Source organism: Glycine max, chromosome 11, assembly GCF_000004515.6.
Source record: "Glycine max cultivar Williams 82 chromosome 11, Glycine_max_v4.0, whole genome shotgun sequence".
Lineage (NCBI taxonomy): Eukaryota > Viridiplantae > Streptophyta > Magnoliopsida > Fabales > Fabaceae > Glycine > Glycine max.
Window position 1 is genome coordinate 7,291,475 of NC_038247.2, and position 15,122 is coordinate 7,306,596.

At 31.0% G+C, this 15,122-nt stretch overlaps 1 protein-coding gene across 3 annotated transcripts; it reads right to left on the reverse strand.

Moving 5' to 3' along the window:
- Positions 1–327: 327 nt before the first annotated feature.
- On the reverse strand, positions 328–8,142 carry LOC100814659 (probable protein S-acyltransferase 19). 3 transcript variants are annotated; one of them, XM_003537698.5, is made up of 9 exons: positions 7,851–8,141; positions 5,300–5,416; positions 4,799–5,197; positions 4,280–4,348; positions 4,109–4,180; positions 3,881–4,009; positions 3,701–3,781; positions 3,120–3,320; positions 328–1,880 (listed from the first exon to the last, which is right to left on the reverse strand). In XM_003537698.5, exons 1-9 carry the CDS (start codon positions 7,893–7,895, stop codon positions 783–785), a joined length of 2,211 nt encoding a protein of 736 aa, XP_003537746.1. In that variant the 5' UTR covers positions 7,896–8,141; the 3' UTR covers positions 328–782. The 3 variants fall into 3 exon arrangements, with proteins under 3 accessions (XP_003537746.1, XP_006590778.1, XP_006590780.1); XM_006590715.4 differs by lacking the exon at positions 3,701–3,781 and having other exon boundaries at positions 7,851–8,142; XM_006590717.4 differs by lacking the exons at positions 4,109–4,180; positions 4,280–4,348.
- Positions 8,143–15,122: the final 6,980 nt, after the last annotated feature.

Sequence of the window (15,122 nt, forward strand, 5' to 3'; positions counted from 1 at the left end):
TTTCATTTGCAAGTTTAAACATTTATTTGAAAATAAATAGGGAATTTTCGTCTTTCTTCGAATCAATCTTTATACCGATCAGTGTCGTGATGCTGCTTCGAGAATTGCAAAACTTGGCTATGACAAAACGTTCGTAACTAACCAACCACTCACTAGGTTAGTTAGAGAATTTTCGTCTTTATACGAAGCAATCTTTAGGAGTATTTTGTCAGAAGCCAGACTAGGCCATTCTCTTGTGATAGCTACGAGCCTAGAATACCCTAAATCAAATGACACGTGGCAGAAAAACGATAGCAAGAGAACTAGAGAAGAGAGAACAGAGCAATCTATAAGCCACAGGCCAAACAATACTCTATTGGCAAGATAATGACAATTTTAGTATCTAGTGGAACAAAAGCTACAATAATAAATTAAAATCCATTAAGGAGGCTCATGTCATGCTCATGCTTACTGAAGTAATAAGTGATAACTGCTTTGAGATTTCATCTACCGCATAAGGGAAGATTCACATTTCTCAAGGCATGTTCAGCAAATGGCACAATGAAATTCTTTCACTCTCTCAAACGCCCAGAGGCATTTTGATGACAACAGACGTTAACCCTAGATGATTAGGCAGAATAAACAACCACCTGTTGGAGTCAGATGTTCACCATACTTTTCATTTGTATGGTCTGAAAGGCTAAAACCGTGTCTACCACATAGACCCTTTTAATTGCTCTTCACTATCCTCTCGATTCCAACAAAAACTTTGTCCACTCATTGGAATCTCAAAACAACATAAGCTAATTCATGCCAGATCGAGGTTGAAGGATATTCTCAAACCCACCAGGGACAAACACAGGAAGCTGATTTGAGAGTAAATTCCTTTTATATCTTGGCTCTTGAGGCAAGTTCACCGATATGCTGCCCTCTTGGGCATCAGTTGATGCCAAATGTCTTTCATTTCTCAAACCATCTTTAACAGGGGCACTCAAAAATGGACCTCCATAAAAGATAGAATCTCCTGTATACATCAGATTCTGTATGTGCTGCCCAGGAGATTTGGGTGCAGATGATGACAACTCCTGCTGAGGAATCACTGATTTTCTCCCAATACTGCTTGTTTCAGCATTTACATTTGGAAATTCTATGCGCATGGATGACCTATTTCGAGCTTCAGAGGGCAATAAAGGAACCGAAACATATCTGCCAGCTTCTTGATCCCAAACAACTGATGCCCGTTTCACGTCTCTTAGAATAGAAGTGTTAGAAGTTGAAAGCAACAATGGATCATTACCAATTCCTTTTGGCATTGCTGTCCTCCCATCAAATCCAAGAGAAGGACTAGATATTGGGTTCCTGAAGTTTGACAATGTTGCTTTAGAAGTTAAAGGACGCTCAGGCACCAAACTAGGAATTGAGGTACCTGCCCTGAAGCCACCCAAACTGTGGTCCTGTGGAAGAGGGCTGAGTGTAACTGCCTCTTGAACATGGCTAGGACTACTAAAACTACTCATACTTTGAGTTCCAGTCTCATACTCATCACGACTTCCTTGACTAGGAGCAATAGAATTTCTCACTGGAGACAATCTCAACTCGTGTTTTATTTCCTTGTTAGTTCCAGTCTCTGTGCTCAAACTACTTCTGATGCTCATGTTGCCACTAGAGCTCAATTCTCCATCTGGTAGACGGTGGTTATCTACAGGTCGCAAAACTGAAGAAGATGCCCTGGCTTTTGCAGCTGCTCTCACTGCCTCTTGTGAATCCAACTTAGCAAGCTTCCAAGCACTAATACGAACAGGTCTTTTTGGCATCTTTTGCCCTCTTTCTGCAATCCCAGCTGCATCTGGATCAACAGTTGATGGTAGCATTCCAGGCTCCAAGTGAGGCACAACTTCATCCTAAAGCCCATGTTAGGCAGGCCACATAAATCAAGTCATAACTACGTTTTAAGAACAAAAATCATTTTCATGGTCAAGAAAAACAATGAGAAAAGTGTTAACACCTAACAGCATGTAAGTTGCATAAAAAACCACATGAAAACTTCGTTAAGTAAAAAAAGGTATAAATTAAATAAAGGCATGAAAAATCACTAATTAGGCAAAACAACGGAAATTTATTTTGTAAATTCTACAATATACTTGCCCTATTGTGGTTTGGTTTAGTACAGGGATGGACATAACAGCGCTCTATAAATTCAGTCAAGGTTGCAGTCGGAAGTACATATATAGTTCATCCTCCCTACCCCCAAAGATTTTGTTTTTGTTCTGCCTATTCACTCTTTGATCCATTTCTTTTACCTAAAGGTCCTAAACTACATAAAGATGTTTAACACAACAATTTTTTTCTAAAAGAGTTAAGTGTGTCATAATATGGCAACTGTGGGTATTTAATATATGATTCTCGAGTTGAATTATTATAAAATAACACAATTTTCCTGATACCCAATTTATGGAAATCCTGTCTCATAAAATGAGGGTTGACATTGACAAGCAATACACCACGAGTGAAAGAAATCATGATGCAAGTTTTAATTTAAAAAATACATAGGCATGATTGTAATGCTCAACAGGTTATTTTAGGGCCTATTTGGTTTGAAAAACTATTTTCTATTTTCAATTTCTAGTTTCAAAAATTCTGTTTTCACTATTTCTTCTACAAATATTTGATAACAGAAAATGAAATAAAAAATACGGTGTCATTTTTGTAATTGTTTGTGAAAACAGGAAATAAAAAAAAAAACATTTTTCAAACCCCTTAGTTTCTCTCATCACTTGACCTCTTTCTGTGGATTAGAAAGCCACTGATTCAGATTAATTGATGTTCTTCAAAATTTTAAAATAGCATTTGAATGATAAGACACTAATTTTTCTAGACAAACAAAGGTTATAGTCTATAAGGTAGGACAGAAGTTCCCAATGGCATAATTAAAAGCTCCTTTTAGAGGATTTAAATTAAACAAGAACAGCTTCTGACACAGATTTATTGCCCAACAGCCCCTCAATATAGTTTTCTAACTACAAATCTACGAAATCAAACCACAAGCCAACAAGCATCTTTAGATACTTAATATAGTAGCATAACTTATTTTCTTTTAATCAATAACTATACGGATGAAAACAAAAAGTCAACCCAAGTACCTGATAATCCACGAATACCCTAGGAGGGGTACACCAAGCCCCTTTATACTGCAAACCAAGTGAACTTCCTCCACTCAATCCAGTTGTGGCTGAGCCTGTTGGAGAGTAAAGTATATTTGGCAAATCCTCATCAACAGATGCTCCAGCAGGTGCTTCGCTCATGGCTCTCATTGCTACAACATATTCATAGGTAGTGATGCCCTGATCCAACAAGAAAGGAGGGAAGATGAGAGAACCACTCTTATGTGTGAAATAGCTAAAATAATGGTCAAAAACTAAAATCAATTTTTAAAGTTCTGTAAATATCAGGGTGGAAGCAAAACATCCCAGGCATAATACACAAAAATGCTTAAGTAACTAACATTTATAAATTCTTTTCTAGTTCCTAAAAATGCTTTTCTTATTCTAGATGAATTTTCTGAAACTCCACCATGTCGTGTGTATCTTAAGTTCATTACATAGAGTTCCCTCGATCAAATTAGACTAGCCGAGCAGCATAGAACCATGTACAAAAGGATGGGGGTGGGGAAGAAAAAAGAACAGAAAAACAACCTCAGATTCTCTGCTACTGAATCACTGACCTTCCTAATTAGTATCATGTGGAAAAAGAAAAGCTCACCCAAAGGCACACAAGCCAAGATAGAAACTACAGTACATACAACCTACACATTGAAACAAGAAATATAATAAATTTCTAAATATATATAATAATAACCATTTGTCATATACCAGATTTAATATAAAACAAATAAAAGGGATACCACAACGGCTGCAAATGGGGGCCGAGAGAATCCATTTCCGAGTCTATCAATGATTTCAGACTCCATTCCTCTCTTGTTAACAAAGAAACGCACAAAAACAGCAACACCAACTCCAGCTTCAATAACTAGCTGAAATGCAAAAGAAGAACGTACAGAAGGCCTTATTAGCAACCAAAACAAATTATTGCTTTTAAATAATAAATCATTTATGTGGACCAATATACATACCCACGCAAGACTAAAAGCCATGAGAGCAATAAAAGAACTGTAATTTTTGTGACCCACACAATTGTTAAGCCACTGCAACAAGGTGATGTATAAGTAAAACTCAAAGTTAAGCCACTGCAACAATTGTTAATATTCCAAGATGTATGCTTCACTCAGCACACCAAATCATACCCGACAATGGTGATCGAAGCCATCAACACATTTATCACAACTTCTACAATGTTTACTGAACTTGCGCACCTGCAATACAGGAAATACAATGCACAAGATATACACACTAAGTGAGAAGCGCAAGCTACTTCTCTAAAATGCCTCTACTGATAGCTGCATGCAACCAGATAAGTAAATAACATTAGAGTAACTAACTTCAAGTCCCAAATTTCTAGTCGCAGAAATTTCCAAATATAGATAAAGAAAGAATGAAAGCAAAAGGGCACATAATCCAAAGACATCTCTATCACTCAAGTTTCCAGGAAAGTGGAAGGATATCCCAAAAATAGATAAAGGAGGAAGGAAAGCAGAAGAGCTCATAATTCTTTGGTATCTCTACTCTATCACTTAAGTTTCCTGGAAAGTGGAAGTCCGGAGTAAAATTAGAATCACAAATAGATAAAAAAAAAGTTTTGACCAAATTGTTTTATATAATAGAGAGAGAGATAAATAAATGAGTTACAAATCACAATGCAATACCTCAGCATTGCACAAAGTGCAGAACAAAGCATCTTCACCACCACCCTGCTCATCAGCTGTTGCTTCCTGTTTCCGGCAATCTTCATGTGAAAATAATATGCAGAAAATTCCTCCAATTGCATTACACGAGTTCTGGTTATTCTCTTTCCTTGAATTATCTACTCTATCAAGATCTTCCACTGAGCTCTTCTTGCTCATAGACCTTTTGGAAGCAGCAGATGACGGAGAATATTGCTCTCTAGCAGCAATGCGTTCATGTTCAGAACCATGATGCTTCCCTGATAAATCATGAGCAGAACTGAACTTATTTCCCACTCTAGGGTCAAACTTAGATATAATGCCCGGATCTGCAGGGTTAATTGCAGTGCATCTGACGTAAAGAATGAACACAATGAGAGCCTGCAATGCCACACGAATGAGACAACATAAGCCCTGCTTCTTTTGGGTATGTAAATAATATATATAAATGAGGTGAAATGATAAAAAAGGCGATTTGCATACCACAGGAGAGTAAATAGCAATGAAGGTATATTCCCATATATGACCCCCTCCAATGAAGGGAGCAAGGAAAGCATAGAAAGCAATCACCAATAAGCAGAATACAGTGATCGCAACAACCTATTCATGAAAGAACCAATAATTAGAAAAATAAGTAGACATGCCTTCAACTGATAAAATCCAAGTCAGTCTAACCAAAGTGCTAAGCATTATATAAATAATCTAAAATATTGGAAAATAGCATTTGGATATATTTAACTAGTGTAAGGATCAAATTTAGGGATTTGGTTCAATACATGCATGTTGGAATAAGGTGTTTGTAGTTGCTGTTGTTGTTGTAAGGATCAATTACTTTTCACATTCAAATAGTACATGGGTCATATAGTGGTGTAACCTAGAAACACTAAACCATTTATTTTATCTATTAGAATAAATTACACTCCCCTCCCTTTGAGAGATGCTCAAATAATATTGCTTTCTCTTATATTTTTTAAAATTACACTACCCTCTCCTAACAGATTAAATTGTGCTACACTTGTAGTCTACATCAATGTAAACAAGCTTCTTAGGGACAATTTTTCTCTCAACATCCGGGAGGCTAGTTTTGGACCCTTTATCATTGACTTCGAAACTTTATAAAGGAAGAGATGAGGATTGCAGAGAATCAATTTATGTTAGGAAGGTTTACAACGTAAGTCATTTATCTTTAATGAGGTTTTGATGGAAAGGTACCTAATTAAAAAAGAGACTTACACATGGTTTTTATTGACTTTGAAAACACCTATGATATGATCAAGTGTCAAGAGAAGTTTTGTGAAAGACTTTGGGGTAAAAAAGGTGTCTAAATGGCTTACATCATAGCCATACAAGACATGTATGATGGGATAAATACTAGTTTTCAAACTCCAGGAGGCAAGACCGACTTTCCTATAAAGAGAGTATTACATTAAGGTTCAACCATAAGTCCTTACTTGTTTTATATGGTCTTGGATGTGCTTACTGGGGGACATACAAAAGATTATCCTTAATTTCATTATTTTTGTAGATGATATAGTTTTGATTGAGCTTTGGAGACAGACATTGGAAACAAAGAGTTTTTGCTTAACTAGGAGTAAGACAAAATATAAGCACTGCAATTTTAGCAAGAGAGGAGAAATATGACTTGAAAGTAAGGGTGGGAAAAAATACCATACCACAAGTTTAAATATATGAGATCAATAAAACAAAATGATGAAGAAATTAGTGAGGTATCACAGGATACAAAATGATATGGCTATAAAGGAGAAAAGGCACCAATGGTTATTTTGATTGCAAAGTACCTGCCGAGCTCAAAGGTAAGTTTTATCATATAACTATATGTCCAACTATACTCTATGGTAGTGAATATTGGGTTTTAAAAGGACAACAAGAAAAAAAAAAGTTGGGAATAGCATAAATGAGAATGTTAATCTGGATGTGTTGCCACACACAAAAAAAGATAGGATAAGAAAGGGTTGTATTGGTGTAGCATCAATTGAAGAAAAGATGACAAATCAGTTATGATGGTTTGGATACATAAAAAAAAGACCACTAGAACCACTAGTGAAAATAATAGATTGCATGATTTTTAGTCATGTGAAAAGGAGAGAGGGAGATCAAGAAAGATATTGACAAAAGTTGTTAAGACGGATCCCCTGTTAAATAGTATCTTTGAAAAATGGTCTTCAATTGAGCTGAATGGCATCGTGATCCATGTAATTGACCTCACCTAGTGAGGTAAGGCTTTTTGTTGTTGTTGTCCGGCCCTCTTTGCCCATGTATTCCAGACTGTCTTGCCTTCAATTAAATTTCCTATATTCCAATCTAGCATCAGAACAGGATATTGAGATTTATAGATAGCATTCCTTTCTATTCTGTACCGCTTTACTAATCAACCCAATAAGTCTGCTGTTACTTGCTGGTTTAGAACTTTGGTAATAGTAAACAGTGCATGGTACAGTAGAGAGGTTGAGCTCCATAGTTTATATCTCATTCTGTTTATCGGTTGAAAACCCATTGAAGAATTAAGCAAGACAAGAGAAATAATTGGCCGGGGGAAGGGGGAGTTTGGGGTCAGAATATCTTAATCTTCCCTAAAAAAAAAACAAAAAAAACCTGGATCGTTTTATTCCAAATAAACTTTCTCCTTTTCAGTTTCCAAAACTGTTGCAAATAAATTTATCCAAACAAGGAAATTTCACTAGCTGCTTTTTTTTTCTTTTTCAAAAACAGTTTTTCAACCCTTAGTACGAAAGGGGGATATCCAAAACAGAATCAAACACACCCCTAAGTCTCGGGACAGTGAAAACTTGAGGCATTACTCAACAACCACATAGAAGACTTTTTTTCTGAGCCAGTAGCTAAGTTAAGCGCGTTAACCACGGGACCTAGACACAATTTTAAAACACGCGATCACAATAATTAATCAATGAAGAAAAATAATATGAGAATCCGCATGGAGATGATCATGAATAGATTCCAGAAAACCCTAACAAACAAAGAGGAGAGAATTAGACGAAGAAGAAGAAAGAAGAACCTGAAAAGTGTGAGCAGGTAGTTGCCAGCCATGTTTTCTCACCATATCTACTCAGCTCAATTCAGATTCGTCTCTCTCTCTCTCTCTCAATACCCTAAACCTTTAACTAGCAAGCAAGCGCACTAACTTGCTACTTCCAGCTGCAGAGTAGGAATAGGAACGGGAAAAAAAAAGAATCGTAAATATACCTAATCTCAATATAAAAACGCTTCTTAGTTCTTACATACACTTTTTTTTTCTTGTCTGAATTCTGACGTACACTTCTTAGTTTGCTTCCTTTTTAATCAATCTTTCAAACAATAAGAAATGTTATCAACAGCAGTCTTTTACAATTATAAAAGAAGACTCTACCTAATGGATTATAATTTATCAAAAAATCATTACTTTTTAGTTTTGTTCTTTTCATTTAATATTTTTTTCCTGATTTATATTAAATGAGAAATAAAACATATTAATATTAATCATTTATTAATGTCACTTGTATTTCTCTTATAAAATTTACCAAATATTTGATAATGAATTTCACTCATAAATTTTTAATGTATTTTAATTAATAATTAAACTAAAAATGTATTAGAAAATATGTGTTTCACTTATAAAATTTTCACCTTAACGCGTGTTTAACAAAAATCTCACTCTCACAAAATAATTTGTTTATGTTCGAGGTAACCTTGGTTATAAATACTTTATGTTTGTTTGAAGGATTTTGGAAAAGAGAGAAATAGGTGAGAGAAAATGAAGCATTATGTAGTTAAAGAAAATAAGAGAAATGGGATAAGATAGAAAAATAAGGTGAGATTTACACAATTAATATCCATAATAATTAAAAATAAATATCAAAAGATTACGTTATTAGGTTTAATTGTGATAATTATTTATTTACTTTAATCAATGATGCATAATTTACCGTTTTCATTCAAGTGATTTTAGGTATAATTTTAAAAATTATAATTTTTATTAACATTTTTCATTCCTCTTTATTTTAAATCCAATGGAATATACGAACATAATCTTAATTAATATTAGTTATCATAATCTAAATTAATATTAAAGTCAATAAAAATTGAAAAAAAAATATAATAATAAAAAGTTCCGCTAACCCCACATAAAAAATATTAAAAACATTGCATCTATGTTAATCCATTTTAAATATTTTTAGAATTAATTGAATTTTTTTACATTAGATAAAAATAAAAGTGACCACAATATCTGGTGAAGCAGAATATCAGTTTATTTTTCGGTCGCACATACAGCCACAAGACTAGGAAAAATTAAAACATGGAGTTAGGTCTTGTTTGGGTTCACCCGTTAGCAACACGGAAGTAAAAAAAATTAAAGAAAACCTAAAAAATTAAAATTTTGTCTCTTGACTTCCTACAATCAACTATAATAGTCTATTAGTCACATTCTGTCGTATACAATCATATTTTAAATTTAAATATTCTTAAAAAATAGTCTAGTGTTTTTTTAATTAAAAAAGGGCTATATGGCACAATAAATTTGAATCTAAACAAATACAAATTGGCAAATTTTTAATTAACAAATGCATCAAAACAAGTGCAAATTGGCAAAGGATAAAGGAGCAAATTTTTAGGAATTTAATAAATATGTATTGTCAATGTAAATATTTTTAACTGGCAATCAATAAAAAATAGTTTTAATATAATTTTAAAAATAATTACTATAAGGGTAAATAAATTAATCATACATATAATGTACAAAAAAATCATATATAACTTTAAATTGATGATAATATAAAAATTATATTATTAATACATGTAATATTTATTCAATTTAAAAAGAAAAGTGTGTAACGTCTTTAATGCGTCCATAATCCATATTGTTCATTTTAAATAATTTATAAAGCCTGCGTTCTAAAAAAATGTTTATTTTTTTTACCAAACAAAATTCTTTCGATATGACCCTGCGTTCTAAATTTGATTCACAATTTCATAAAATATTGTTCTCTGACAATTGCCTTCATTGTTGATTAAACTCTTGAGCACGATAGAAAGCTAATTTAATATTTAATGAAATTACAAGAACGGCCAAATACGACTGAACAAATACGTTACAGCTATTCACCAAAAAAAAAAAAAACGTTACGGCTAAGAATGAACTTAGAATTTCCTAGAAAAAAAAATAAAATGAAAGTGTGAACTTATAATAGTCTAATGGGTATACTCTGTAAAAATTACACTGCATCGACAAAAGAAAAATCATATTCTATATAATTTACAAAGTTATCAAAATCAGCATACTTATGATATATTTAGTGATTTATCATTGAATAAAAATATAAAAAAAAACACATTATTATATATCTTATTTTCTCATGAGATTAAAAGCATTTAGTAAAATAAATAGAGTATAAATTAATATTAAAAAGTCATAATAAAATAATGGAGATAAAAATGATAGTTTAGAAAATCAAATACCGCATGAAATAACATCTAAAAATATATTACTAACACGTCATAAGCTACTATAAAATAAATTCTTTCATTAAACAAGCATAGTTTAATAATAATAATAAAAGGCAATCAAATAAGATATAAGTTTGCTTCTTACACTTACCAAAAAAAAAAAGTTTTCTTCTTGGTTCTTACTAGTTTCTTTTCTATCTCTGGGAATTAATACTTTTAATTAAACTTACAACGTATTTATACTACTCAATCCCCACCATAAGACTGACTACAGTGATTTAATTAATGAAGATTTGATCACATAATTAACGTTCATCCATAATAATTACATGATTTGAATTTGAATTTTGGAATCCTTCAACTTTGATAAAATTTTAGGTAAAAAGTCGTATGATTCAAATATAAAATAAATTTTACACCAAAAATATATAAAGTAAATTTTGGTCTTATTTTTTTTTCTAATTTATGATTATATTTACATTAGTTTGAATATAATATGAAATCTAATTTCATCTAATCTATTAACAATGATTTGATGTGAAATTCATGATTTTTTTTCATAATGTTATTTAAAATAGTATATTAATACAATAGCACTTTTCAAATAACACAAATTTGCTTGTATATTTTTTCGGAGGTTTATTGGATAACATTTGTGTTAATTTGCATGTCAATTGTAGGCGTCAAACTATACACGCCATCATTTGGTTCCTTTAACCTATATTTTAGGCTTCGATCCTTTAAATATTATGCGGCTTTTGAATTATCGTAATATTATGTTTATCGTTTCAAATCAATAAAAAAAGAATTTGAAGAACATCAAAAAGTGCATCGTAAGAAACAAATTATGACATGTAGTTTAACCCCCATAAGCCACGCAAAAATTAACACAAGTTGAGAACAAGACGATGGAAATAGCAAAAACAGGAGAAAAACCACAAAGTCATAAAATGAAGGGGGTGCTTATAAAAAAACACAGGGTCAAAAAGAAACCGCACACTTACGGCAAAACTTCAGTCAGATGATGCACAAGCCCTAAGCCCTAAACATTCCATGTTGTCTTTTAAGTTCTCATTATCCTATGAGCATAATAAACCCTTCCAAAGTTATCCACTTACAGCAAAGTACTTAAGAAACCCCTCATTATCAATCTCGGGTAGAGGTCACAATCGTACAATAGTTATCCAACGTTTACATAAGAACTTAAGGGTGTGTTTGTTTTTTCATTTGAATTTCTAGATGGTTGTTGAAGTTTCATCGAATGGAGAACTATGATATTTGACAATTATAACAGAAGATTCAATTAAATGTGAATTACGCATGAACAAACGTTCAATTAGAAGTAATTTTGGATTACTTTTCCATTAAGGTTCATTGAATCCGTTAGAAAGATATTTTTTTTTTAATTTCAATAACTCCTTCCAGCAATTACCTTGAACATACTTTTCATCCCAATCATCAAAATAAAATTCATTTTGACAAAAGTATTTCTACAATAAAATATCTAGACATAAAAGAAATTACATTCAACTTACTTTTATCTAAACTTAAGTTAAAAAGTTAAGTTAAACTTAACTTTGTAAAGTGTAATCTAAACATACACTTAATCTGCCTAAAAAAATATTTGACCTTGCGGTAAACATCAATATTAGTCTATTAGATCAGGTACTCCCTTAACCCATGCTTATAAACAGCAGCAATGTTATAAGCTTTTGCACTCTAAGTCTTTAGGTATACCATTACTGCCTCTTAGCTTTTTCTAATTTGAATTGTTGGAATTTTCTATTCCAATAATTAATGTGGACTACTATTATAAGATAATTATATTAGTTATTTATTATTAATGGATTTTATTTTATGTGATCAAATTAAGTGAGTCCGTTAGACAACCAAATTAAATGATATGAACTTAAATAAGCAGATATCATCTCATTATGGGATAATGAGAATCCTATTAGATTAACACAAACTGTGGTCTCCAATATATCGAACCGTCATATTAGTTTTTATTCTCCCTCATCTCAAGAATTACGAAGGTTCTATCAAGGAATAAATAGGTTATGGTTGAGTAAGAACCATGAAGTCATCAATTACCTTGTTAACCAGTTATCAGTTCCTTAACAGATTCTAAGAAGAACACATAGATCAGAAATCACTTATGGATTCAGATTTCATTGCGTTTGTTGATCAACCACCGTTATGGATCCAAATATTTCTAAAATTCTTGATGGTTATTGGTATTTTATAAGGATCTCCTAAAATTATAACATCAACGTCAAAAGCTACATTAGTGTCATCACGTTAATCTCTAGAGTCCTTAAACCCCAAACAAAAACTCCAATTTCTTATGCCAACTTAATGACCGAGTCAGAGCATTGTACAAGTTTGGAAATGGATTTTCCTGCATCGAGCTTGCTACATTGTTTGTGACTTGGGTCCATGAAATAACAATTTTAAATGTGAAATATTTATCTTATTTAACAAATGCATACTTATTTCGTGAAAGAACATGAATTAAAAAATTAACCATGATGTACTTATATGTTAGAGTTTTGCTAAGTTTGGTTTGGGTTGCTATGAGTTCTATAAAGTTTTTACTCAAACTCTTGATTTTGTTACTGATCTTCTTATGGAAGATCTTAGTTGTAATTCTTTTATTAATCATCTTTAATTGACCTTAGCTGTGGGTTTGTTTTGCCGTAACCATTCACAAAAAAAGAAGTTAATATTTAAATACTCCACATTACTCTTTATAAGATATGGTGATTCATGAGTATTTGTTAATGTAATGTATTATAATCATATATTCATGGTATTTATCATCAAATTGTTAATTCGAATGATATTATATTTGATTTTCTTAAATAATGTCTTAAATTCAAATCTTATAAATGAAAATGATTAATTAATTATTCAATAAATATTAATTATAAACAAATTAATGAATATTTCTTATCAATATTTTGATGATATAAAAATATATTCATAATATTTCAAGAATAGCAAAGTTGTTGTTTTTGCCACTAGTTGCTTTTAAAAAGCAAATCTCATAAACGCATTTTTTTTCACCCCATTTTTTCGTATATTGCTTTATTTTTTATTATATCACTTTCTCTTTTTGCGTTTTCTTTACACATTTTTTAAAAAGTTCTCTACCATCCTACACAAGGATTCAGAAATTTATTTGTTTCAACAATAGAATTATAAAATTATTGGTTGGTAGGAAGACAAATTCCTAAAACCATGAGTTTAAATTTAATCGGATGTCATTATAATCACGTTCTACATTTGTTCCCACCTTTGATTTCCGTTTTTTTTTCAGGCTAACACAATTCGTGCCTTTTTTGTACATTAACAAATCGTACTAAATAAATGATATGATCATAAAATAATCCAAAAAGCATATAATTGAAAATGACAATCAATTAAAATAAAATAAAATGACATCATTCAACAACAACTGTATCAGGTGCAGTTAATAAATATATAAATATATAAACTCAAAGGATACGTTCTCGATTTTTATATCACCAACGCATACTCATACAATCACTGTGGTCGCGATACTAGTCAACAATGTCTACGACACATTAGTCGCAATAAGGGCCCACTGAATAATTATACTTTCCTTTTTATTACATTATCATCAAACTAACCAACCACATGCTTGCTTTAGAGGTCAGAGAAAAGAACGAGAAAAAGAGAAAATGTTAAAATTTAAAAAGAAGGGAAAATATATATTTTTAAATTAGTTTTTAAACTAAATAAAAATATACTTCATTCATCGTATTTCTTTTCATCCGTATATTTTTTTCTTTCGTCCAAAAATATTATAAAATAAAACTAAAACATATTAAAGTAAGATATAATAAAACTATTAAAAAATAATAACTAAACAAATAAATATCACCGCGTTAATAACTTATTTAAATATGAGTTTCATGCCCTGTTGTAAAACAATTATCATAAAGACTACACTTCATATGCCCATGAGTTTAATTTTTATTTTTAATTTCTTATCGAAGGCTTATGAGACATATGTTAACATAAAAACTTGAAGAAATGGTTTATTTTACTAAATCTTATCGGTTTTTAGGAACGTGAAGGTAAAAATGTATATTCCTATATTTGTTAAAGGTAATAAAATATTCTTGGATATAAATTATATTGGACAAAATATTTAAGTTATTTTTTTAGCTTTTTTATTAATTGCAAAAACTTAATTAATTATTTGGTAAATATTTTTTTTGTGATTTATGGTATTTTTTAAAATATTATTTCAAATAGTATTTTTAAAATATTAGCTTCTAACTTTTACTTTCTTTTTATATTTTTTAACACTTTTATCCTAAATATATTTATTCACTTTTCTTTTGTTTTATTTTCTATATAAAAAAATAATTTTATTATTTTTTAGTTATTTTTCATTTTTCAGCTTAATTTTATCAAATATTTGTAATTTAATAAATTAATTTTTCAATTTTCAGTCAATTTTTTAGTTTCGAGTTAACTTTCAGTTAACTTTTCATATAGTTTTGTTGAACATAACCATAATTTATTCTTGTAAATCTATAATACACATGTATTTCCACTTAACGGGAGAAAATCTTATATTCGAGAATGCTTGAAATAATTTACCATTTTCCTATTATTCTATCTCATTTATTTTTTATTTTAAAATAAAATCATTTTAAAAATATTTTCAGAAATTATAAGCATTTACCTAATATCTTTGATAGAACCAACAATTGTTAGTCTGAGTAACACTGAACTTGGTCTCATCAGACAAGGTTTTGAGTTTAAATTTTGTGGATAAAAAAAATGTGATTAACAGAGAAAAAAATCA